Source organism: Perognathus longimembris, chromosome 23 (assembly GCF_023159225.1).
Source record: "Perognathus longimembris pacificus isolate PPM17 chromosome 23, ASM2315922v1, whole genome shotgun sequence".
Lineage (NCBI taxonomy): Eukaryota > Metazoa > Chordata > Mammalia > Rodentia > Heteromyidae > Perognathus > Perognathus longimembris.
In genome coordinates this window covers 18,418,590-18,440,736 of record NC_063183.1, presented here as the reverse complement: position 1 = coordinate 18,440,736, position 22,147 = coordinate 18,418,590, and the positions used below count along the sequence as shown (strand labels likewise).

General features: G+C 47.9%; 1 protein-coding gene across 2 annotated transcripts; it reads right to left on the bottom strand.

Annotated features, from left to right (window-relative positions):
- Window positions 1-476: 476 nt before the first annotated feature.
- Window positions 477-21,142, bottom strand: Ints14 (integrator complex subunit 14). 2 transcript variants are annotated; one of them, XM_048332175.1, is made up of 12 exons: window positions 21,032-21,142; window positions 17,938-18,212; window positions 15,971-16,078; window positions 13,102-13,257; window positions 11,372-11,490; window positions 10,864-11,006; window positions 9,356-9,448; window positions 8,355-8,499; window positions 7,519-7,652; window positions 3,884-4,002; window positions 2,908-2,973; window positions 477-943 (listed from the first exon to the last, which is right to left on the bottom strand). In XM_048332175.1, exons 2-12 carry the CDS (start codon window positions 18,157-18,159, stop codon window positions 692-694), a joined length of 1,557 nt encoding a protein of 518 aa, XP_048188132.1. In that variant the 5' UTR covers window positions 18,160-18,212; window positions 21,032-21,142; the 3' UTR covers window positions 477-691. The 2 variants fall into 2 exon arrangements, with proteins under 2 accessions (XP_048188132.1, XP_048188131.1); XM_048332174.1 differs by having other exon boundaries at window positions 20,963-21,119.
- Between the last annotated feature and the right edge of the window lie 1,005 nt (window positions 21,143-22,147).

The following is a 22,147-nucleotide window of genomic DNA, read 5'->3' as shown; positions in this document are numbered from 1 at the left end:
ATTGTTCTTGGGGGGAAGGAGCCTGCTGTGACCTAAACCCGCCTTAGCAGCTCTCTGGAAAGCTCATGGCATGGAAGGGAGGGTGTTCGGCGCGTCTGTACTCCTGTCAGCACTGTTCGTGTTCTCTCCTGCCGCCCTTCAGCTGTGGTTGGGCTTCTCAGCTTTGCAGTGGATTCCTGGAGTCCTTGTGACAAAATCCTGTATTCCTGAGCGTTAAGATCCTTCCCCTATTGCTGTCTGAAAAAGTGAGATTGTGTATTTCTATTAAAACATTTACAATCAAGATCCGAACTGCTTGTGCTTGAAGATGATTGCTATGTTTTTGAAAAGGCTAGAGTCCTTTGTTGAGGGTGCAGAGGAGCTGGGAAAGGGGGTGCTAAACGAGGCGCCCAGTTTGCCCAAGCTTGAGGCAGGTCTGCACCTGGGGCCAGGGACGCACAGCCTTAAGACAGCACACACCTCCCCGTGAGACCATGTTAGAGAAAACCATATCATTTACTTCCGTTTAAAAAAGAAACAAGAATCATGTACACACCTAGCTACTGCTTAAAAGTTTGAGTCTCAGGATATGTCAAAAGCACCTAAGGGTTACCACCATATTTTGCCAGGTTCTAAAGAAAGTTCTGGAACTCCTAAGCCAAGAGAACCCTGTGGGTGGCATGGGGAAAGGTAAGGCAGGCCCGGGCCAGCTTCACATCCTCTCAGCGCTGCTCCCGGAAAAGTCCGTGTGCAGCGGAGTGATGTTGTGGTCGTGTGCAGCGTACTCGGAGGTGCCGGCGCCGGCCAGCTTGAGCTGCTGGGCAGCATGGGTGAGCTGGAAGGCGGCGTCAGGGTGCGCCGTGTCGGGCAGCAGCGTGCACTCGCGCTCCAGCATGTCCGCCACGCCCTTGAGCAGGTCCAGGAAGCCGAAGGCCAGGGCGGCCTTGCGCAGGCGGTTCAGCTCCTGCAACAGACGCAGCCTCAGGTCCCCACCTCCCCTTTTGGTGTGTAGCTCAGGGCAGTCTTTCACCTTACCTTTTACAGATTTTTGTTTTTGCCAGTCCTGGGGCTTGAACTCAGGGCCTGGGCGCTGTCCCTGAGCTGCTTTTGCTCAAGGCTAGCGCTCTACCACTTCGGCCACAGTGCCACTTCCTGCCTTTTCTGTGTATGTGGTACTGAGGAATCGAACCCAGGACTTCATGCATGCTAGGAAAGCACTCTACTGCGAAGCCACATTCCCAGCTCTAAGTTACATCTGAAGACTAACAAATACTACCTGAGGCCAGCCTTTCCTTAGCTCTACCACTTGAGCCGCAGGCCACCTCCGGCTTTTTTTTGAGTAGTTTATTGGAGATCCTCTCCTGCCTGGACTGGCTCTGAACCGTGATCTTCACATCTCAGCCCGCTGAGTAGCGTGGGTATCAGGCGTGAGCCACCAGTGCCAGCTTGGGGAGAGTTTAAGGAGCACACCTTGTCCCCAGAGCCGCCAGCGATCTGAGGGAGGTGACGGGTAGCTCCGCTCCAGGCGAGGGCAGGGAGAAGAAGGTCCATGAGCCAGACATGGTGAGCACTGTGTGTACTTCACCTGCTGGGCTCCGTGTGGAGACCTGGCTCCTGTCCGTCCTCAGGGCTGGCGAGGGCTTGCCAGGGGGCCGGGAACCTTCCACGCCTCGCAGTGACTATGCAGCAGACAGCAGGAGCCAGGCTGGACATGGTGCCCCGCCCCAGCAGGGCTGGGTGGTGGAGGGACCTGCGCCACCTGGGGAGCCACTTTGGTCTCAGGCCCTTTCTTTCCCTCTACTAAAAGGTGACAAGTTCAGAGAAAGGCCACTGAGCATGCGTGCCACCTTACATAGCTGACAGCTGAGACAGACTGCAGCTGAGGGGCCTGGCAAGGGCCTGCGGGCTGGGGAGAGGCCACGTGGGCCGAGAGGCTGCCTGGTTAAAGTCAGATGAAAGCAATCCCTTCTGCCAGGTGTGCTGACACACGTCCATAAGCCCAGCGCGCACGAGGCTAATGGAGGATCATGAGTTCTAGGCTACCCTCTGCTATACAGTGAGATCTCTTGTCTTAAACCAACAAAAGATCTGGGGGCTGGTGCCTGTAATCCTAGCTTTTCAGGAAGCTGAGATCTGAGGATCATTGTTTGAAGCCAGCCCGGGCAGGAAAGGCCATCAGACTCTTATCTCTAGTTAACTGCCAGAAAACGAAGTGGAGCTGTGTGGCTCAAAGTGGTAGAGCACTAGCCTTGAGACAGCTCAGGGACAGTGCCCAAGCCCTGAGTTCAATCCCCATGACTGGCAAAAACAAAACCCCGAAAACAGAAAAACAAGTTGTACGTTTGATTGCCTCCCCAGCTTACATAATCGAGTTTGAAGACAATAGTGAATAAAAATAATGAGCTAACCCCCAGGCACAGTGGCTTTGTGTGTGCCCTGAAGAGATGCCACCTGAGGCCAGCCGTGTGCATGTCTTATGAATAGGCGAGGGCACCGCACACCTCACAAAGGCTAATTTCTGCCAGACTCTACAAGGATGAGGAGGCAGGGGGTGCTCCCTGCCGCCACCCCCTGCTTACTTGGGCCTTTCCACCAAAATGATGCCCCTGCAGGGTGGAGGGCTGTCTGCTCTGCAGTTCACTGGAGTGGTGTGGTCATTTGGGGAAGTGGCTTCTCGGGTGCACACAGAAGGTCCTAGGCAGGACTGGACTGTAGAGGAGTGCTTGGGGCTCAGCACGCACGGCAGCCATCGTGGAGAAGCCTCCATTCTTCCATTCTCGGATGGCGAGGCACAAGCAGACCCGCCACGTCTGACTGCACTGACTTGACTCTGGGCCTTGCCTGCATTCCAGCTGCCACCCCCCCCTCCCCTCCGACCATCTCAACACGGGGCGCTCGGGCGCGCTGTCGGCTCTACCTCGGCCTCACCTTATAGAATGTCTGTGTTTTTTCAGGGAGTTTCCGTGCATTTCTTAAAATCTTCTGTACATCTGTCTATTAAGGGGAAAAGGAATTCAACGTTAGAATTCAGTGGCAAAAAAGGAGAAACACACTGAAGGGTAACAAAATGGTTAAAGATATGAAAATGAGAACAGAAAGTGTCTGGAATGAATGATCCCTTTTGAGTTAACGTCAGTTAATGTTTAACACTGTAAAACACCTCCCCCCCCCCTTCAAAAGGCTTGATGATACTAGAAAAAAATCAATTTTGGCAGGCACCGGTGGTTCTGCCTGTAATCCTAGCTACCGTGGGGGCTGAGATCTGAGGACTGTGGTTTAAAGTCAGCCCGGCTGTACAGAACGTCTCCGATTCACTACCAAAAAGCCAGAAGTGGAGCTGTGGTTCAAGTGGTAAAGCACCAGTCTTGAGTGAAAAAGCTAAGGGACAGTGCCCAGGTGGTGTGGCATATGAGTTCTAAGAGTAGTGTTGGCACACACACCAAGATGACACTGGTCCTGTGAGAACCGCTCACTGCCTCGCCACGTGAAGAACCGTAACCTCCAGTGCGGGGAAGGTAGATCCTTGTGGAACTGCCATGCTTTCCTCTTCTACCAGACAAGAGAAACAACCCAGCTCACTCCCGTTTTGACCTTGGGAGGAGGCGGCTCGGAGCTGCCCTGCTCAAACACAATTACTATTTTGCCTTGGGTTCCAGGCACAATTCTTTCTGTTCTTTATCTAGATTTCTTATTGCTCTAAATTTTATTAAAAAATGATTTAGTCTTCTAGGTGTTTTACTGTAGGCCATCTCAAATCCTTTTTGGCAATAATAACACATTATAAGTAAATGAATTACGGAATATCAAAGGGGAGGCAAATCAAATCAAATGTCCTTTGCCTGCCAATCCAAAGGCCGCCTCCTGCCCGCAAGGAGAGGAGCGCAGAGCAGATAGCAGTGTTTACCTGCAGGCCACTGGGTTTGATCCAGACAGTCACATTCTGGGCATAGCTGCGTTTGTTTTTGGGTTGCAGGGGGAATGGGCTCTTATTGTCGTCCTCACCATAAGGGTTTTCTTTAGCATCTGCAAGAAAAAGAAACTCTCCAGATGACATGTGGCAAATACAACCCACCCATTTCCAATTAGGCTAGCGGCTCTGAGTCATTCAATCTTCTATATCCTATTACCTCATTAATTAAGAAAACCCATTCACCTCAGCAAGGCCAGAGAACCTGTTCCCAGTAGAAAGCCAAGTCTGGAGGACAGCAAGGAGTCAAGAAGCCTGCCCAGCAAAGAACAGCTAAGGTCCTGAAGAAACAGCTTCACTTGCTTGCCGTGTAAGGTAAGGCCAGAAAGGGAAAGACATATGCAATACTAAAGTACATATTTTTAAATACATACATAAACATACTATGCTGTGTATATTCTAGCCCAGCGCTCTCCAACTTTTCTGTGTCTTTGAAAATGTCCTGTACCTATGCTGTCTAATATGGCAGCCATTTCTGAGGATCACGGTTCCAAGCCAGCCTGGGCAGAAAAATCCCCAAGACTCGTAAGCTCCAATTAACCGGCAAAAAGCCAGAAGTAGAAGTGTGGCTCAAGTGGTAGAGCTCCAGCCTTGAGCAGAAAAAGCCAAGCGAAAGCACAAGGCCCTGAGGAGAGCAAGGCCCAAGAGTACTTATTAAATTGCACCTGTATAGCAGACACTTTACAGAAACCACAGGTACAGCAGCCCTGAAGGCAGACAGTGGTCCTATTAAAGATGAGGAAATGCGGCTCAGAGGGTTTGTCCTTACGGACTGCTTTCAATGTGACACCTCTTCCCTCATTCAGCCCTGTGGTTCCCCTCCCTCATGCCCCGACTTCCCTATCTGTATCTCATGTCTAGATTCCAGTCTGCAGTCAGGAAGCTGCCCCAAGTTTTTCTTGAGATTGTGTTATCCAACAGCACTGTGTCAAAGCAACACTGCCGCAGCTGACCGTGACCTACCCGGACTTCCCTTACAGCCTACGTCTATGTCTGATGAATGCACCAGCAGATGGGACTGAGCAAGAAACTCTTAGAAATAAGAAAAACAGGGAGGGCACTGGTGGCTCACGCCTATAATCCTAGCTACTCAGGAGGCTGGGATCTGAGGATCATGGTTCAAAGCCAGCCAGCCTGGGCAGGAAAGTCTGAGACTCTTATCTCCACTAAACTACTTCCCTCCTGCCCCCCCCCCCCCAAATCTGGAAGTGGAGCTGTGGCTTAAGTGGTAGAGTGCTAGCTTTGGGCAAAGAAAGCTCAGGGACAGTGCCTAGGCCCTGAGTTCAAGTCCCAGGAGAGTGTGCACACGTGCGCATGCGCACATGAAGTCATGAGAAGGCTGCTAGGTGACATGTAGACAACAGGCCTAGAGAATACTGAGACATCCAAACAGTCAAGGTCAGTATGAGACACACACCACAATGAAAAAAAGAGAATCAAGAACTAACTATACATTACATTATTTAAAAATATCAATGTCTCCAAAGATGCAAGTATTTGAAATGACTTGACAGAATTGGGAGGAGCTGATCCCAACAGTGGCAGTACTGTTTTGCATGATCTGCTTTGAGAAGACAGTCATCAGCCACCTCCCCCATTCCGCATCCCCTGTGCAGCCCCCAGGCGCTTTCGTGGTGTCTCCTCAGTGAGTTCTCAACATCCCGAATCCCAACCTCATGGGATTGCTATGAGATTTTAAATGTCTAACTCGGTGCCCGGCACAAAATTCAGTTTAGTAAATGTTCGCTGCTACTGTTCCCAATGAAAAGAAGACCTTGGGGGTGGAGGCGTGACTCAAGTTGGTAGAGTGCTAGCCAGTGAGCAGAAGTGTCAGTAAAGAAACATAAGTACAGGAGTAAATGGCAGTTCCATCTTGAGTAGAATGCGGGCTGTTGGCTTGCAGTTGGGTCAGAAAGGAGTCAGACAGAAGTGTCTGATTTATGGACAAACATTTATTTATTTATTTATTTATTTTACTGGTCTTGGGGCTTCAACTCCGGGCCTGAGCACTGTCCCTGAGCTTCTTTTTGCTCAAAGTTAGCACTCTACCACTTGAGTCACAGCACCAGTTTGGGCTTTTTCTGTGTATGTGGTGCTGAGGAGTTGAACCCAGGGCTTCATGCATGCTAGGCAAGCCCTCTACCACTGAGCCACATTCCCAGCCCTGGACAAACATCTTTGGTGAAAACTATCATCAGAGCTAGACTCCCATAGGGCCTTCCTCTGCCTATATCTGATAGGCACAAACTCAAGGGGTACAGTTATGTTCTTTCGCGGCCTACCCCTTGGCCCCGATCTGCCCACCTCAGGGCTCACTCCAGATCAAACGGCTCATCTCTGACTTGGAGTATGGCCAAGTCCCACAACTCCAGGGACATCAGTGGCAGAATACCACAACTCCTAGGGGGCTGCCCTTGCTGGCCACACTGGCCAGAGGAGCCGATCACATGACTCCTCTGCAGTCCCTCTCAGCTGTTCAGAGCTGGCTATATTGCCTGTAATCTACCCCCTGCCCTCCCCACCCTCCACCGACTCTGTTCCCCCTGCGTTCCTGATCAATTTCTTTCCAACACAAATTGGTGTTCGATTTAGCCTGGAAGTTCTTACTCTTTTCCACTAGAAATAGGTGTTCGATTTACTCTGGAAGCCCTTCCTTCCTTCATCAACTTATCAGTTTTCTCCTTTTCTTCAAAAGACAGCCGTGTTTCTCTCCCTGGCCAGGAGTCAGCTCTAAGTGCTTGGCGGGGCTGGGCTGAGCGGCACCTCCGCCCAGCTGGCGCTGGCCCTGTGCAGTCAGCCCAGTTCCCACCGGACGCTGAGTAACCCCACCTGACTTTTATCCATTAAGCTTGGTGTGGACTCTTGATATGGCGGACATCCCTGAAACTGAAATGGGTCCAAATGCGACAGGGCCACTCCACAGGCAGAGCCTGAGGGCCCAGCAGCACAAGGTCTGTCAAAAGGAGTAGCAACTCAGCAGGCAGAGATCTGAGGATTGTGGTTCAAAGCCAATCCAGACAGGAAAGTCTGTGAGACTTTTATCTCCAATTAACTACCAAGAAAACAGAAGTGGAGCTGTGGCTCGATTGGAAAATGGAAATGTTTTGTTTTGTTTTTTGGTGGTCATAGGGCTTGAACTCAGGGCCTGGGCACTGTCCCTGATCCTCTTTGAGCTCAAGGCTAGCCCTACCACTTGAGGCACACCACCACTTCTGGCTTGTTCTGAATAGTTCACTGGAGATAAGAGTCTCACAGACTTGTCTGCCGGGCCTGGCTTTGAGCCCCAAAGCTCAGATCGCAGCCTTTTGAGTGGTTAGGATGACAGGCCTGAGTCACTGGAGCCCAGCTTGGAAGTATCTTTTCACTCTACGCAGTTGAAGGGTTTATATTTCCTTAAAGCACCCTGAATGCTGGTGTCCCCTGAGTTGTAAAAGCCAAGTTGCTTATGTAGACATCCGCCATGAGACACCATGGCGCACCAAGAGTTCGGCCAGCCCTCCCACTAAGGTCAGATGCTCCGAACGGCAGAGAGAAGGTACAGTGAAGACAGGCAGGAAGTGATCTTGCCATACCTGAAATGGGACCCAGCTGCGCCATCTTCCCCAGCCACGGGAGAGGTTCTGGACCAGGCTCAAAGAGAGACATCATGAGGTTCGATTTCTTCTTGCTGTCAGCTTGGGAGTAAAGCATTCCGTGCCATTCAGGGCTGGAGAGAGAGAGATCAGAAGAACAGCAAGGAAATCTAGATTGACACTGGCTCCAGCTTTGAAGTCAGGCCCATCACTCTTACCAGTTCCAAATCCTAAACTGAAATCGCATACTATTTTCCCTTAGTAGTTCCTCTGGGGCATTACTGTTTTTTCAGGCAAAATTATATGCATCTGGAAGTAAAAAGCAGTTTAAAAGAAAAAAAAAAAAAACAGGCCTTGGTAGCTCCGGAGGCTGAAATCTGAGGATTGAGGTTCAAAGCTAACCTGAGCAGGAAAGTCCGTGAAACTTTTATCTCCAATTAATCACCAGAAAACCAGAAGTGGTTCTGTGGCTCAAGTGGTAGAGCGCTAGCCTTGTGCAAAAGAGTTCAAGGACAATGCCCAGGCCTTGAGTTCAAGCCCTACAATTAACACACACAAAAAGGCAAAAGTTGGAATGGAGGTGTGGCTCACGTGGTAGAGTACCAGCCTTGAGCGAAAATGCTAAGTGAGAGTACAAGTTCAAGCCCCAGTACCAACATTAAAAAAAAAAAAGGCTTACTCCATACTTATTCTGAGGGTAAGTTAAGGAGAGCTCAACTTCGAAGGCGATGGTAGGTGGGAAAGATATGGCAGAGGAAGAAATTTCTTATTTCTTTCAGGTAATCCATACAATTCCTCATCCCTTTATTGAGCCAGATGAGAAGAAAGTTTCCTACCCCAACTGAACAATCGCCACCATTCCTTCCACTTTCAGGCTGCCGTGGAGCAGCACGCAGAAGTTGGGTATTTTCCCTGCAATCTGATTGGCTGAATTTTCATCTTCGTTGTCGTCAGTGATGCCAGTACCCACCTCATCACCCTCTGAAAGAGGAAAACGGTGAGAGCAAGATAAGCCACAAAACCCCACAGCCAGTTCCATGCGTGGCTCCTCTAGTCTCACAGGGAAAGTATGTGGAGCTTAAGGGGTATATCACAAATTGGAAAAACTCATCCAAGGTCCATGTGAAAATCACTTTTCAACCATTATATGAATTCCTTTTATATGCAACATCCATAGTAGTAGACCATTGAGGCAAAGGACGTGAAAGAGCTAGAGGTCAGCATACCCCAGAGACGCTGGATGCAGGGACATGACTTCACAGTCTCTGCTGTGCCACAAGGCACTAACTAGATTTGGCTGTCCGTCCATCCATCCATCCACCCATCCAGATTTAATGACTATCTACTATGTCCTCCCCCTGAGGAAGCGCATTTGCCAGTCTTTCTATGAGCATACATGCTGACAGCAAGGGAGGGTTCCCTGTGGCATTTCTACCCATGTGTACAAAATATCCTGATTAACTGCACCCATTCTATCACACTCCCTTGTCTCCCCCTCCTCACATCAACTTCAACAGGCTCCCTGGCTGTGTTTATACATGCAAGCGATCGACTTGGACCACACGGCTGCCCCTCGTCCCATGAGCGGTGCTCGGGTCACACTCTGCCTGCCTCAGCGCTCCTCACGGGACGCCGCTGCCCACACGGGATCCACAGCGGAAAGCAGCAACATTGCTTTTCTGCTCTATGAGGGAATATTCTCTTTCCTAAAATCCAACATGGTAACTAGTCCTTTCTTTTACTCTACAAAAAGGGATAACCTATTACCCACCATGTAAGAATAACTTTAGATCACAGCAGTCTTCATACGTGTCCGTGGCGTAGGAAGAGAACTCACCTTTGTTAAGGGCAATCGGTAAGACGAGGTGTCTGGACAGAACTGGGGGACTGGAAATATCAGCTATATCAATAAACCCCACAATTTCCAAATCTGAAAGAGAGTTCATTCATATCAGAAGTCCATTTCACAAACACCCTGCTGTAGGTGGAGGTTTCAATTATGGTGACTAACAATTGACATTTTAAATAACTCAGGAAATAATGGCAATTGTTTTATCGGGTTATTATTATCAATATTTTATTTTTGGTGCTTTTCTTGTCCTAGCTGGCTTCAACTCTTGATCCTAAGGTCTCAGCCTCCTGAACAGCTAGGATTATAGGCGTGAGTCACCAGTGCCCGGACCTGGCTACATTTCTAAAACTAAAGTAAATAAAGTTGTAAACTAAACCATTATTTGCTTTCAAAAAATATTGTTATTATGAAGGTGACATAAAGAGGGGTTACAATTCCATAAGTCATACACTTCTTTTTTGTTGTTGTTGGTGGTGATCATGGGGCTTGAACTTGCATAGGCTCTGTCCCTGACCTCAAATGCTCAAGACTAGTGTTCAACCCTTTGAGCCACCATTCCACTTCCAGTGTTTTGGTGGTTAACTGGAGATAAGAGTCTCATGGACCTTCCTGATCCTCAGATCTCAACCTCCTGAGTAGCTAGGATTACAGGTGTGAGCCACCAGTGCCCAGCTAAGAGTACATTTCTTTTTAAACAATGTCATCCCTTCCCTTACTCCATTTTTCCTTCCCATCCCACCCACAAGTTGTATAGTTCAATTTCAACACGGTGTCCAGTGAGTTCCATTGCTGCAGTTTTTCACCCTTTGTCCTCCCATTTCTGTACTTCCCCTTACATTTTGTTTGTTTCTTTTGAGACAGGGTATTGCCATGTAAGGCTAGCTTAGAACTCACAATCTTGCTGCCTTACCCTCTTGAGTGCTGATATTACCAGTGTGAGCTACTGTCCTGGCACTGAGGATTACAGATGGAAGCCTCACCAGGTAGAAAAGTCAGGAGATGCTGGTTTCCAAGGAACCATCAAAAGATCAGAAGTGGAGGGCTAGGGATATAGCCTAGTGGCAAGAATGCCTGCCTCGGATACACGAGGCCCTAGGTTCGATTCCCCAGCACCACATATACAGAAAACGGCCAGAAGCGGCGCTGTGGCTCAAGTGGCAGAGTGCTAGCCTTGAGCGGGAAGAAGCCAGGGACGGTGTTCGGGCCCTGAGCCCAAGGCCAGGACTGGCCAAAAAAAAAAAAAAAAAAGATCAGAAGTGGAGATGTGGCTCAAGTGGTAGAGCATTAGCGTTGGGCAGAAAAAGCCACGGGGCAGTGCCCAGGCCCTGAGTTCAAGTTCCAGCACTCACATGTATAAAAAAAGAAATCAAGGGTTGATGACAAAAGTACCTCCATGTGAGTATACAGGATTCTTTGCCACCCTCCTAGATGGGGAAGAAAGCAAGGCCCAAGGGAGAAGAGGGCAGGGAGAAGAGGGAGCTTTAACATGTTACCTGTGTTAATGACTTTGGGGACAGGATCGATTTCTTCGTCTACAACGAAGGGCTCCGGCCTGGGGAAGACCTGGACGTCGGCGGTCAGGTGGCCGCACTTGAGCATGGCGTGGAACGGCGTATATGCCAGGTCTATCAGCTTTCTAGAAGAGGATTGGTGGAAGAGGAAGAGTACACGTGGTTCACAAAAAAGGATCGCACACATTAAAGTAATGCTTCAAGATGTGAAGTTTGTTAAATCTTCACATTGATTCCAGAACTAAATCTGCTTGTGACACAGAAAACATTTTGAAGGTTTTAGTGTGGAAATTTCAGTTCAGAGAGAAACCCCATTGTAGGTTAAACTCTGGACCTGCTGAGTCTTTTTAAAGCATGACTACCTTATTTTACTGGACTCACACTGTTAGAAATAATACAGTAACTGATCTTCCTGGTTGTCAAATTATAATATCAGATTATAAAGCAGCCCCCTTCCTCCAAAATAAACAACTTTAAGGCATATACCCACCCGAACATAGACTGCACGTTTTTCAAGCACAGGGGGCCATCAATTGTAAAAATTTGCCCTTCACCATTGTTCAGGTCTATGAGCCGTTCAAGGCATTCCAGGGAATCGGTGCTCTGAAGCTACAAAGCAAAAGGGGACACCTTTAAAGTAGCACAAATCACCAAATCACTAACAGCACACAAAGGCCTCAGCCACTGTAACAACATGGGCAATAAAAGAAATAGGTTTGGTTTGCTGTTTTGGTGCTGGTACTGGGGCTTAAACTCAAGGCATTACACTTTTTTTTTTTTAGGGGGGGGGTCAGTTGTGGGGCTTGAACTCAGGGCCTGGGCACTGTATCTGAACCTCTTTGTGTTCAAGGTTAGTGCTCTACCAAATGAGCCACATAGCACCACTTCCAGTTTCCTGGTGGTTAACTGGAGATAAGAGTCTCACAGACTTTTCTGCTCAGGCTGGCTTTGAACCGTGATCCTCAGATCTCAGTCTCCTGAGTAGCTAGGATTGCAGGCGTGAGCTACCAGTACCCGGCCAAGGCCTTATATTCTTGCTTGACTTTTTCACTCAAGGCTGGGGCTCTGGGGCTTTACCACTTGAGCCACAGGTCCACTTCTAGCTTTTGCTGGTTAATTGGAGTAGGAGTTGCTTAGATTTGTCTATCTGAGCTGGGTTAAAACTGCGATCCTCAGATTTTAGCCTCCTAAGTAGGTAGGATTACAAGAGTGAGCCTCTAGCACCTGGCTTGAGATGGTTTTCCTAACAGCGAATATAAGAAGGAAGTAACTACAGCAATTGTTCTGTGTGTGTGCGTGCAGTCCTGGGGCTTGAACTCAGGCCCTGAGCATTGTCCTTGGCTTCTTTTTGCTCAAGGCTAGCGCTCTGCCACTGAGCTACAGCACCATTTCCAGCTTTTTTTATTTATGTGGTGCTGAGGAAGCGAACCCAGGGCTCCATGTATGCTAGGCAAGTACTCTACCGCTAAGCCCCATTCCCGGCCCAATTATTAGTATTAGATAGAGAAAAACTGAGGTAAAGGAAAGTGAAATAATTCCCAAGTCAACGGGAGAAGTAGGAAGTGTTTAATAAAAACATGCACCAGAGGCTGGACACCAGTGATTCATATCTGTAATCTAGCTACTTGGGAGACTGAGATCTGAGGATCACAGTTTGAAGCCAGCCTGAGTTATAAAGTCTGTGAGACCTTTACCTCTACTAAATCACCAAAAAAGCTGGAAGTGGAGCTGTGGCTCAAGTGGTAGAGTGCTAGTCTTGAGCAAAAAGCTCAAGGCCAGCATCCAGGTTCTGAGTTTAGCCCCAGTACCAGCAGCAAAACAAACAGACAAAAATACATGGGTCAGAGTACTATTACTTTACTCACCCCACCCTCCTCTCTCCCCTCCAAAAAAAATCAAAGTATACCTCTGTCAACCTTTCTGGTGGAGTGGACAGAAGTCCTGAATAAGGAAAACATCACCAAGAAAGAACATCTCAACCCTTAGGATCATCAGCAGAATGGACATCTCTAGCCGTGTTCTCAGGACAGGTGACTGTTGTTAGGTCAAAGAGCATTTGAAATCAAGTCTTTTCAAATCTAAACAGCACTGGCCTCAGTTAAGAGCCAGTGCGGTGCAATGTGACAGCATATGCAACAGCGTTCCTTGAATATACTGAAAAATAAGCCGAGCCCTGGGATTCCCTAACCCATCTAAGAAGCCATTAACGGAAGGCGTTACCTCTTCCAGATTTGCCATGCACATGATGTATAGCTTAGATGGGAAAGGAAAAGGCAGCGGGAACCTGTTGCTGTCGCTCCGTTGACTGTGCGTCGCCAGGGAATGTCGCAGGGACCCTCTGCCGATGCCGAGACACCCGTCCGTCACCAGAACGACCTGTGCGCAGAGAGGACGCGTGCGCATTAAGCCACATTCCCAGCAGCTCCACTCAGCCACGCTTTCCCTGCTTGAATAAGGTGCGAGGAGTTTTATGGGGTGATGGGTATATCCTAGATCTTAATTGTAGTAGGGACTACACACCTGCTTCCATTTGAGAAAACCTAGAAAACTGTGTTATTTACTTTATTTAGTTTTGTACCGATCCTGGGACTTGAACTCAGGGTCTGAGCTCTGTCTCTGAGCTTTTTTTGCTCAAGACTGGAACTCTACCACTTGAGCTACACCTCTATTCTGGGCTTTTTGCTGGTTAATTGGAGCCCAGGCTGTCATCAAACTGCAATCCTCAGATCTCTGCCTCCTGAGCACCTACGATTACAAGCATGAGCCACTGATTCAGTCCTGGGGCTTGAACTCAGGGCCTGGCCGCTGTCCCTGAGCCCTTTTTGCTCAAGGCTAGCAGTCTACCAGTTGGGGTCACAGTTCCACTGATGGTTTTCTGGTGATTAATTGGAGATAGGAGTCTCACACTTTCCTGCCCAGGCTGACTGAACCATGGCCCTTGGATCTCAACTTTCTGAGTAGCTAGGATTACAGGCATGAGCCACCAGAGCCCAGCTAAAAGTATCTTTAGTGGTACAACAGGGTTTTAATTCAACATGTCAACGCATGTGTATAATACATCTTGATCAGTGTCAACCCTTCTATCATTCTCCCATCTACTCCAACCCTATTCATCTGAAGTTTTCTAATCCCAGTTTCAATATGTACATGAAATATTATGACTGTTTTTGCCCACAGTTCTCTCTCTTTTCTCTCTCTGTTTGCTCTCCTCTCCTTAATACCCATCCCCACAAACAAGACCAAACCATATATTTTAAATTTGTGCATTTTTTAATGCAGTTATTAGAGCTTTAACTCAGGGTCTGGGTGCTGTCCCTTAGTTTTTTCTGCTCAAGGCTAGCACTCAACCACTTGGGCCACAGCTTCACTTCCAGCTTTTTAGTGTTTAGCTGGAGATAAGAGTCTTGACTTTTCTGCCAGGGTTGGCTTTAAACTGAGATCCTCAGATCCTAGCCTCCTGCGTAGCTAGGAAGACAGGCATGAGCCACCAGCATCCCACAAGAGTGAGTCTTTATGCCACTCACCCTTCACTTTTTAGACAACTCAGTTGAGATGGTTAGAAATTTGTTGAATAACTGCTACACTGAGATAATGAAGAATAGACACTATTGTTCTGTGTTTACAATTCTACCACACAAAATTATCATCTGTCCTTCAGTGAATAGTTATAAATTCCACTGTGAGCCCTTGTCTTTATACAAATAGTATAAATTTTCAGTGTACTTTCCTCTAGGTATAGTTCTTCTGCTTTCTGAACACATTAGTGTGACTTTAATTAGTGTGAGATGATTAGAGTGATTTTTTTTCATTTTTATTTTTTGCCAGTCCTGGGCCTTGGACTCAGGGCCTGAGCACTGTCCCTGACTTCTTTTTGCTCAAGGCTAGCACTCTGCCACTTGAGCCACAGCCCCACTTCTGGCTGTTTTCTATATATGTGGTGCTGGGGAATCGAACCCAGGGCTTCATGTATACGAGGCAAACACTCTTGCCTCAAGGCTATATTCCCAGCCCGATTAGAGTGATTTAATGCCTTCTTTAAAAACCATACAAATAGTGTGAAATGTAGTTTGTGGAAGTTATAGCATAAGCTGATGGAACCTGAGGAAAATGAGTACAGTGGCTAATGATTTGTATTTGTGTATGTATGTGTGCATGTATGCACGCGTGCCTGCCAATACTGTAGCTTGAGTTCAGCATCACTTGAGCCACAGCTCCACTTCTGGTCTCTCACTGGTTAACTGGAGCTAAGTGCCTTTCCATCCCCAGCTGTCTTCAAACTGGGATCCTCAGATCTCAGTCTCTTGAGATCAGTATCAGCAGTCTGGGCACTGTCCCTGAGCTTTTTTTTTTTTTTTGCCAGTCCTGGGGCTTGAACTCAGAGCCTGAGCACTGTCTCTGGCTTCTTTTTGCTCAAGGCTAGCACTCTGCCAACGTGAGCCACAGCACTACTTCTGGCTTTTTCTGTTTATGTGGTGCTGAGGCCCCCTAGGGCTTCATGTATGTGAGGCAAGCAGAATCAAACCCAGGGCTCATGTATGTGAGGCAAGCACTCTACCACTAGGCCATATCTCCAGCCCCGTCCCTGAGCTTCTTTTGCTCAAGGCTAGCACTCTCCCACTTGAGTCACAGCTCTAGGTTTGGGGGGTTTTATTTTGTTGTTGTTGTTGTTTTCTGTGCTGGTTAATTGCAGATAAGAGTCTCACAGACTTTCCTGCCTTGGCTGACTTTGAACAGCGATCCTCGATCCTCAGATTTCAGGACCTCATTAGCTAGGATTACAGGCATGAGCCAACAGTGCCTGGCCAGTTTATGTTATTACCTATGGACATTGGAAAGAACTAATCATCTGGTGGCCAGTGGCTCACGCCTGTAATCCTAGCTACTCAGCCCAGGCAGAAAAGTACCCATGAGACTTTTATCTCCAATTAACCATTCAAAAACAGAAGTAGTGCTGTAGCTCAAGTGGCAGAGCTCTAGTCTTGAGCACAAAGGGGCTCAGGGACAGCACCCAGGCCCTGAGTTCAAGCCCCACAATTAACCAAAAATTCAAAAATTCAAAAACAAAACAAAAAAAAGAACTGATCATTACCTGGCAAGGGATTGCACCGCCCCATTCTTGCTGAACGATGTTACAAACACCAACTAGTGCCGACTCCAAGCATGTCTTGTCATAATCGTCCATGTTACTCAGTGCTTCCTTATTGGGTGAGGAAAAAAAACCCTGCTCATTATTCTTTCCTGTTCTGTTATTAGACACCAATATAAACTGCTCAGAGTTGGAACATTATATAATGAACACTGAATTTCTGCAAGCCCCAAACCATAGGTTCCAGAACAAAACAAAACAGTAAAACAGACTTTCTCAACTATAAAGGATAATTAGATGAGCTTAAAGCAATGACCAAAATTTATGGACCACTAGCCATCATCTCCTAAACACCATTTTGTGCATTTCATATGGATTTAATCACCCTACCATTATTCATACTACTTTTTTTTTTTTGCCAGTCCTAGGGCTTGGGACTCAGGGCCTGAGCACTGTCCCTGGCTTCTTTTTGCTCAAGGCTAGTACTCTACCACTTGAGCCACAGCGCCACTTCTGGCCATTTTCTATATATGTGGTGCTGGGGAATGGAACCCAGTGCTTCATGTATACGAGGCAAGCACTCTTGCCACTAGGCCATATTCCCAGCCCCTATTCACACTACTTTTAAGTGAGGAAATTATTAAAAAGTGGCCTGACTCCAGAGCTTCTGCTTTAACCCTTACACCTCATTTACTATGGTGCAATTCTCTAAATGTTAGAACTGATAAGCACCAAAAATCCTTAGCTAAGTAACTTATAAGAAAACCAGTACAAGCAGAGTAGGGTGGCTTAAGACTGTAATACTAGCTATTTGGGAGGCAGAGATTGGGAGACTGCTGTTAGAGGCTGATCTGGGGGGTAGAGGGAGTTCATCAGACTCCAACTCAACCAAAGGCTGGGCGTGGCAGCACACACTTTATCCCCAGTGACATAGAGAAGCGAGCACAAGTAGAAGGATCAAAGCCCAGGGCATAAAGTGAGACCATATACTGAAAATAACCAGTGCAATAAGGGGTTGGAAGTGTGGCTCATGTGGTAGAGCACCTGCCTACCAGTGTGAGATCCCAAATTCAAGATACCACCAAAAAGAGCCCATCAGTACAATTTTTAAAAAGCAAAAAATCTTTTAAGTCTCATAAAGATGAAAGATAAAAGCTTTAATAAAAATTACTAAGAGGGCTGGGGATGTAGCTTAGTGGTAAGAGTGCTCGCCTAGCATGCACGAAGCCCTAGGTTCGATTCCTCAGCACCACATACACAAAACGTCAGAAGTGGCACTGTAGCTCAAGTGGTAGAGTGCTGGCCTTGAGCAAAAGAAGCTCACACCTGTAATCCCAGCTACTCAGGAGGCCGAGATCTAACAACATTTGAAGCCAGCCTGGGCAGGAAAGTCCATAAGACTCTTAATCAACTAGCAAAAAAGTTGGAAGTGGAGATATGGTTCTAATGCTAGAGTGCCCAAATCTGAAGGTCAGCGCCTAGGCCCTGAATTCAAGCCACAGGACTGGCAAAAATAAATAATAACAGCTTGGCATCTGTAAACAAATGCTATTTGTTGAGGAGTACTTTTCACTTTGAATTTTCCAGGAGAAGTTTTCTTTTGTTGGTTTTTAATAAGAAAGGGCTATTTTTCATTACCTTAAATTTGTATGAGAAGGTAGAAAACAGTAAAATGATAAACATAAAAAATGTTGAATTTTAGGGACTGAAGCATGGTATGCTGAGATCTTCAACTTTCCTCAGAAAATTCCAGAAAACTAGGATAATGAAAATAGGCCACAACCTCTTTCTCTACCTCACAGCTTTACAAAAGAAAGGCCTAGGACCTACTGGTTATGAATCATGCTTTATAGCTATGCATATTAAGTGGCTGTATATTCATTATTAAACAATTCTAAGGTCTAAAATCAATACACTATTATAATATTGATTCTCTCCTAATCAGCTGGGGCCTTTATTTCCTTTTGTACCTGCAAGGTGTTATAATCTCTTGTGAAGGGAACCATCAGCTCCCAAAGTGATGAGAAAACCACCAGTGCTGTGAATTCAAGCTTGTAATTTGTGGCCATGTGCTCAAACAGCATGGTCAACCCATGGGCTGCGAGGTGCTTCCGCTGGTATTCCTCAGACCCCTCAATTGACACAGGCCGAGTCATGGAGAGGGACACGTCCATCACCACCACCGTTGGCATGGTGAATGGGGTCCCAGACAGAAGGCAGACAACCAGCTACCAACAGTGAAATCCTGTGGAAAAGAGAAAGGTCAGGCATGTCACAGGAAGAAAAACAGTATCTTTTCACCATAGCTGTAACCAATTTTCCAGAAATAAGGGAAGGTGATGTAGGTCAATCTATGGAGAATTCTGGGAGAAGGAAGCCAGCAGCCTAGCTCACTGGGAGGACCACTCCCAGACACACTCAAAACACACTACAGATACCTGTGAAGCAAGGGCCACCAGATTACCAGTGGGAAAAACAGTACATTCAGGTCGGCTTTGACTTCTTTCAATTTTTATATAAAAATATATATTTACATAAATAAGTAGAGAGAGGAGAGAGAGAGAGAGAGAATATCAGATAGCTGGATACTGGTGGCTCACAACTGTAATCCTAGCTATTCAGGAGGCTGAGATCTGAGGATCATGGTTTGAAGCCAGCCCAGGAAGGAAAGTCTGTGAGACTCTTTTGTTTTGGTTGCCAGTCCTGGGGTGTGCACTCAGGGCCTGAGCACTATCCCTGGCTTCTTTTTGCTCAAGGCTAGCACTCTACCTCTTGAGCCACAGCACTACTTCCAGCTTTTTTCAATATATGTGGTGCTGAGGAATCGAACCCAGGGCTTCATGTATACGAGGCAAGCACTTTACCACTAGGCCATATTCCCAGCCTGTGAGACTCTTATCTCCAATTAACCACTGAAAAGCCAGAAGAAGAGCTGTGGCTCAAGTGGTAGAGCACCTGCCTTGAGCAAAATAAATAAAGCTAAGGGAAGCACCCAGGCCCTGAGTTTATGTCTCAATACTGGTACGTTTGGACATGCACACGCATGTGCATACACACACACATATTATAGATGAATGCTGATGGCCTGTAATACTAGAGCTCAGGAAACTAAGGTTAGAGGATTTCATTTGGAGCCAGTCTGCTTATCACACATGAGCCAGCAAGTTGAGGGAAAGCATGAGGCCCTGAGTTCAAGCCCCAAAATAAAATTAAATAAATACATAAATAAAATATAACTTAGGGGGCTGGGGATATGGCCTAGTGGCAAGAGAGCTTGCCTCGTATACATGAGGCCCTGGGTTCGATTCCCCAGCACCACATATACAGAAAACGGCCAGAAGCGGTGCTGTGGCTCAAGTGGCAGAGTGCTAGCCTTGAGCAAAAAGGAAGCCAGGGACAGTGCTCAGGCCCTGAGTCCAAGGCCCAGGACTGGCCAAAAAAACAAAACAAAACAAAATAAAATATAACTTAGCTCCTGGGAACCACTGTGTTCTGAGTTCCCACCAGCCCCCTTATTATCAGCAAGCTAAACATTTGTGTTTGTTTTTGCCAGTCCTAGGGCTGGAACTCAGGACCTGAGCACTGTTCCTGAGCTTCTTTCTGCTCAAGGCTAGCGCTCTACCACTTGAGTTACAACCCACTTCTGCCTTTTTCTCTTTATGTGGTGCTGAGGAATCAAACCCAGGGCTTCGTGCATGCTAGGCAGTACTCTACCACTAAGCCACATTCCCAGCTCCTGCTAAACATTTTGAAGTGAATTCCAAAAAAAAGCCCCAAACAACCTCAGTGAACATTACATTTATATGTTTTTACATCCATCTAAAGTCTCCCACAATTGTATATGAACGTCAGTAGACTCCAGTGTTTGTGATTTCTTTATTTTGGGGCATAAAAATGTCTTTTTTTTTTCTTTTGTGAGTGTGCCAGTACTAAGATGGGTATCTCTAGCTTTCTGCCTGTATTGGATTTGAGCAGTGAACCTCTAGGTCTCAGCCTCCTGAGTAGCTAGGATTAAACCAGAATGAGACAATGTTTTAAATAGGGAGTTAGAAACCCAGGTTAAACAGCAAAAGCATTACCACAGAATAGACATGGATAAATTTCAAATATAGAAGTTCAGATTTCCACATCAATAGTTTAACCAGAAAAAAAGAATATCACTCCACCGAAGTCCCAAATGTTTAACTATTTTGGTTGAAAAGTTTGTGTCTCCCTCATCTCTGCCTCATTAAACAGTTATTTGCAAAATAATTAACCCTGTTAAAATGACACAGCAGTACCACTTTAAACGTCAAGGCTGCTCTGTGGCTTCTCTCTTTTCTGGAATGTTCTCCAGTGTGTGTGACAGAACACTGTTTGGGATGGATGCTTGAAGAAAAATGAGTTCAAGCCTTATGAAAGATGCCGAGCAGTTCTACAGAAAACTGTCCAGCTAAGTCGGGCATCAGTGGCTCACGCCGGTAACCTTAGCTTATCAGGAGGCTGAGATGTGAAGACGGTGGTTCGAAGCCAGCCCTGACAGGAAAGTCCTTGAGACTCTTACCTCCAATGAACCACCAAAGAAACAGGATGTGCAGATGGGGCTCAAGTGGTGGGGCGCTAGCCGTAAGCAGGTGAGCTCAGCGTCAGGCCCGGGCCCTAAGTTCAAGCCCCAGAACCAGCACAGGAACAGAACAAAACAAACCCTCCGTGGGCGAGCCCCAAGGCCTAGGCCTCATCTGAATCTCTAAGCCGCCACGGAGCCCCCGGCTACCCTGTCAGCCTTCGCGTCACTCTCTTTACACCTTTAAAATCAATTAATAAGAAGCTTTTGAGACGTGGAAGTCTCTCCTGGGGAAGAGGGGAGGCGGACGGGCCTAAGACGGGGCGGAACGGCGCTGTCCACGCAGCGCTCGCCAAGCCCGGCTGGCAGACCGCGGGGACCCCGGGAATGACGCCCCCGAGCCGGCGCGGGGTGGCCGCAAAGTCCGGGTGCCGGCCCTGCGCGGTGCTCACCTCACCCTTCGCCTGTACCCCTTGCTACAGACGAAACGCGACCCTCAGGCCGCTGCCTCCTCCACTCACCCCAAGCCCATCGCCGGCCACAGTCCGTCCGCTAAAACTTTCCGCCCGGGCGCCACGACCGGAACTATAAGGGCCGAGGGACCAAAGGGGAGCCCGGCGTCATCGGCGTCGCGAGGGGGGATGGGCGGGGCCTCGGGCGGGAGAGGCGTGGCTTCTGGGTGAGTAGAGGCGGGGCTTCCTGGGCGGGCGGGGCGGAGCTGCGGCTCAGCTGCGCCTCTAGGAGGCGCGTCCTCCCCACCTGCTCTTCGCGGGGCGGGGCCTGGAGTCCCCACCCTCTCCTCGCCCAGCTCTCTCCCTTCCTACTCCATGGGGCGGGCGAGAAGCCCATTCTCGGGTGCTTCCTCCGTTTACCTCACCTCCCAGGGCCCGCCTGGGATTCCTCGACCCCTTGTGTCCTCGCCCGGCCCCGGTCTAACCTCCCTGGCCAGGTGCATGTGGACCTCCCCGCCTGAAAGGCAGGGGGGGGGGGGGGGCTTTGTAATCACGTGGGGAGCCAGGACTGACAGCATCCACGGCTGGAACAGGTGCCAGAAACCCCTGGGTGGTTGTAGTTCAGAGGACAATGTTGTACCACAGAGGTGACAAGTGGGAACCCAAAGCCCTCTTGAAGGCCTTGGCCATGGGTTTCCTTTATCTGGTGACACAGTGCAGAACGAGGAAGGAAAATGTTTGGAACTTAACGGTGGAGTCTAACTTTTCCCAGCTTGTTCTGCGGGAGAGTGTGAATCCAGTTGTTTGCCTCTTCTTTCTATCAGCAGTAGCAGAGAGTCAACCCCAAGGCTCACAACCTGTAATCCTATTTAAGAGGCTGAGATCTGGTGACCGTGGTTTGAAGCTAGCCCAAGCAGGAAGGTCTTAGAGACTTATTTCCAATGAAACACACACACACACACACACACACAGACACACACACACACACACACAGAGCTAGAAGTGGAGCTGTGGCTCAAAGTGGTCAAGCACCAAGCTTGAGTGAAAAATCTAAGGGACAGTGCCCAGGCCCAGAGTTCAAGTTCTGTTATGGGCACAACAGAACAATAACAATGAAAATAAGCAAAGAAAGATGCTAGAAACATGAGACACTGGAAATATCGTTGCTAGGATTAAGATCCCAGG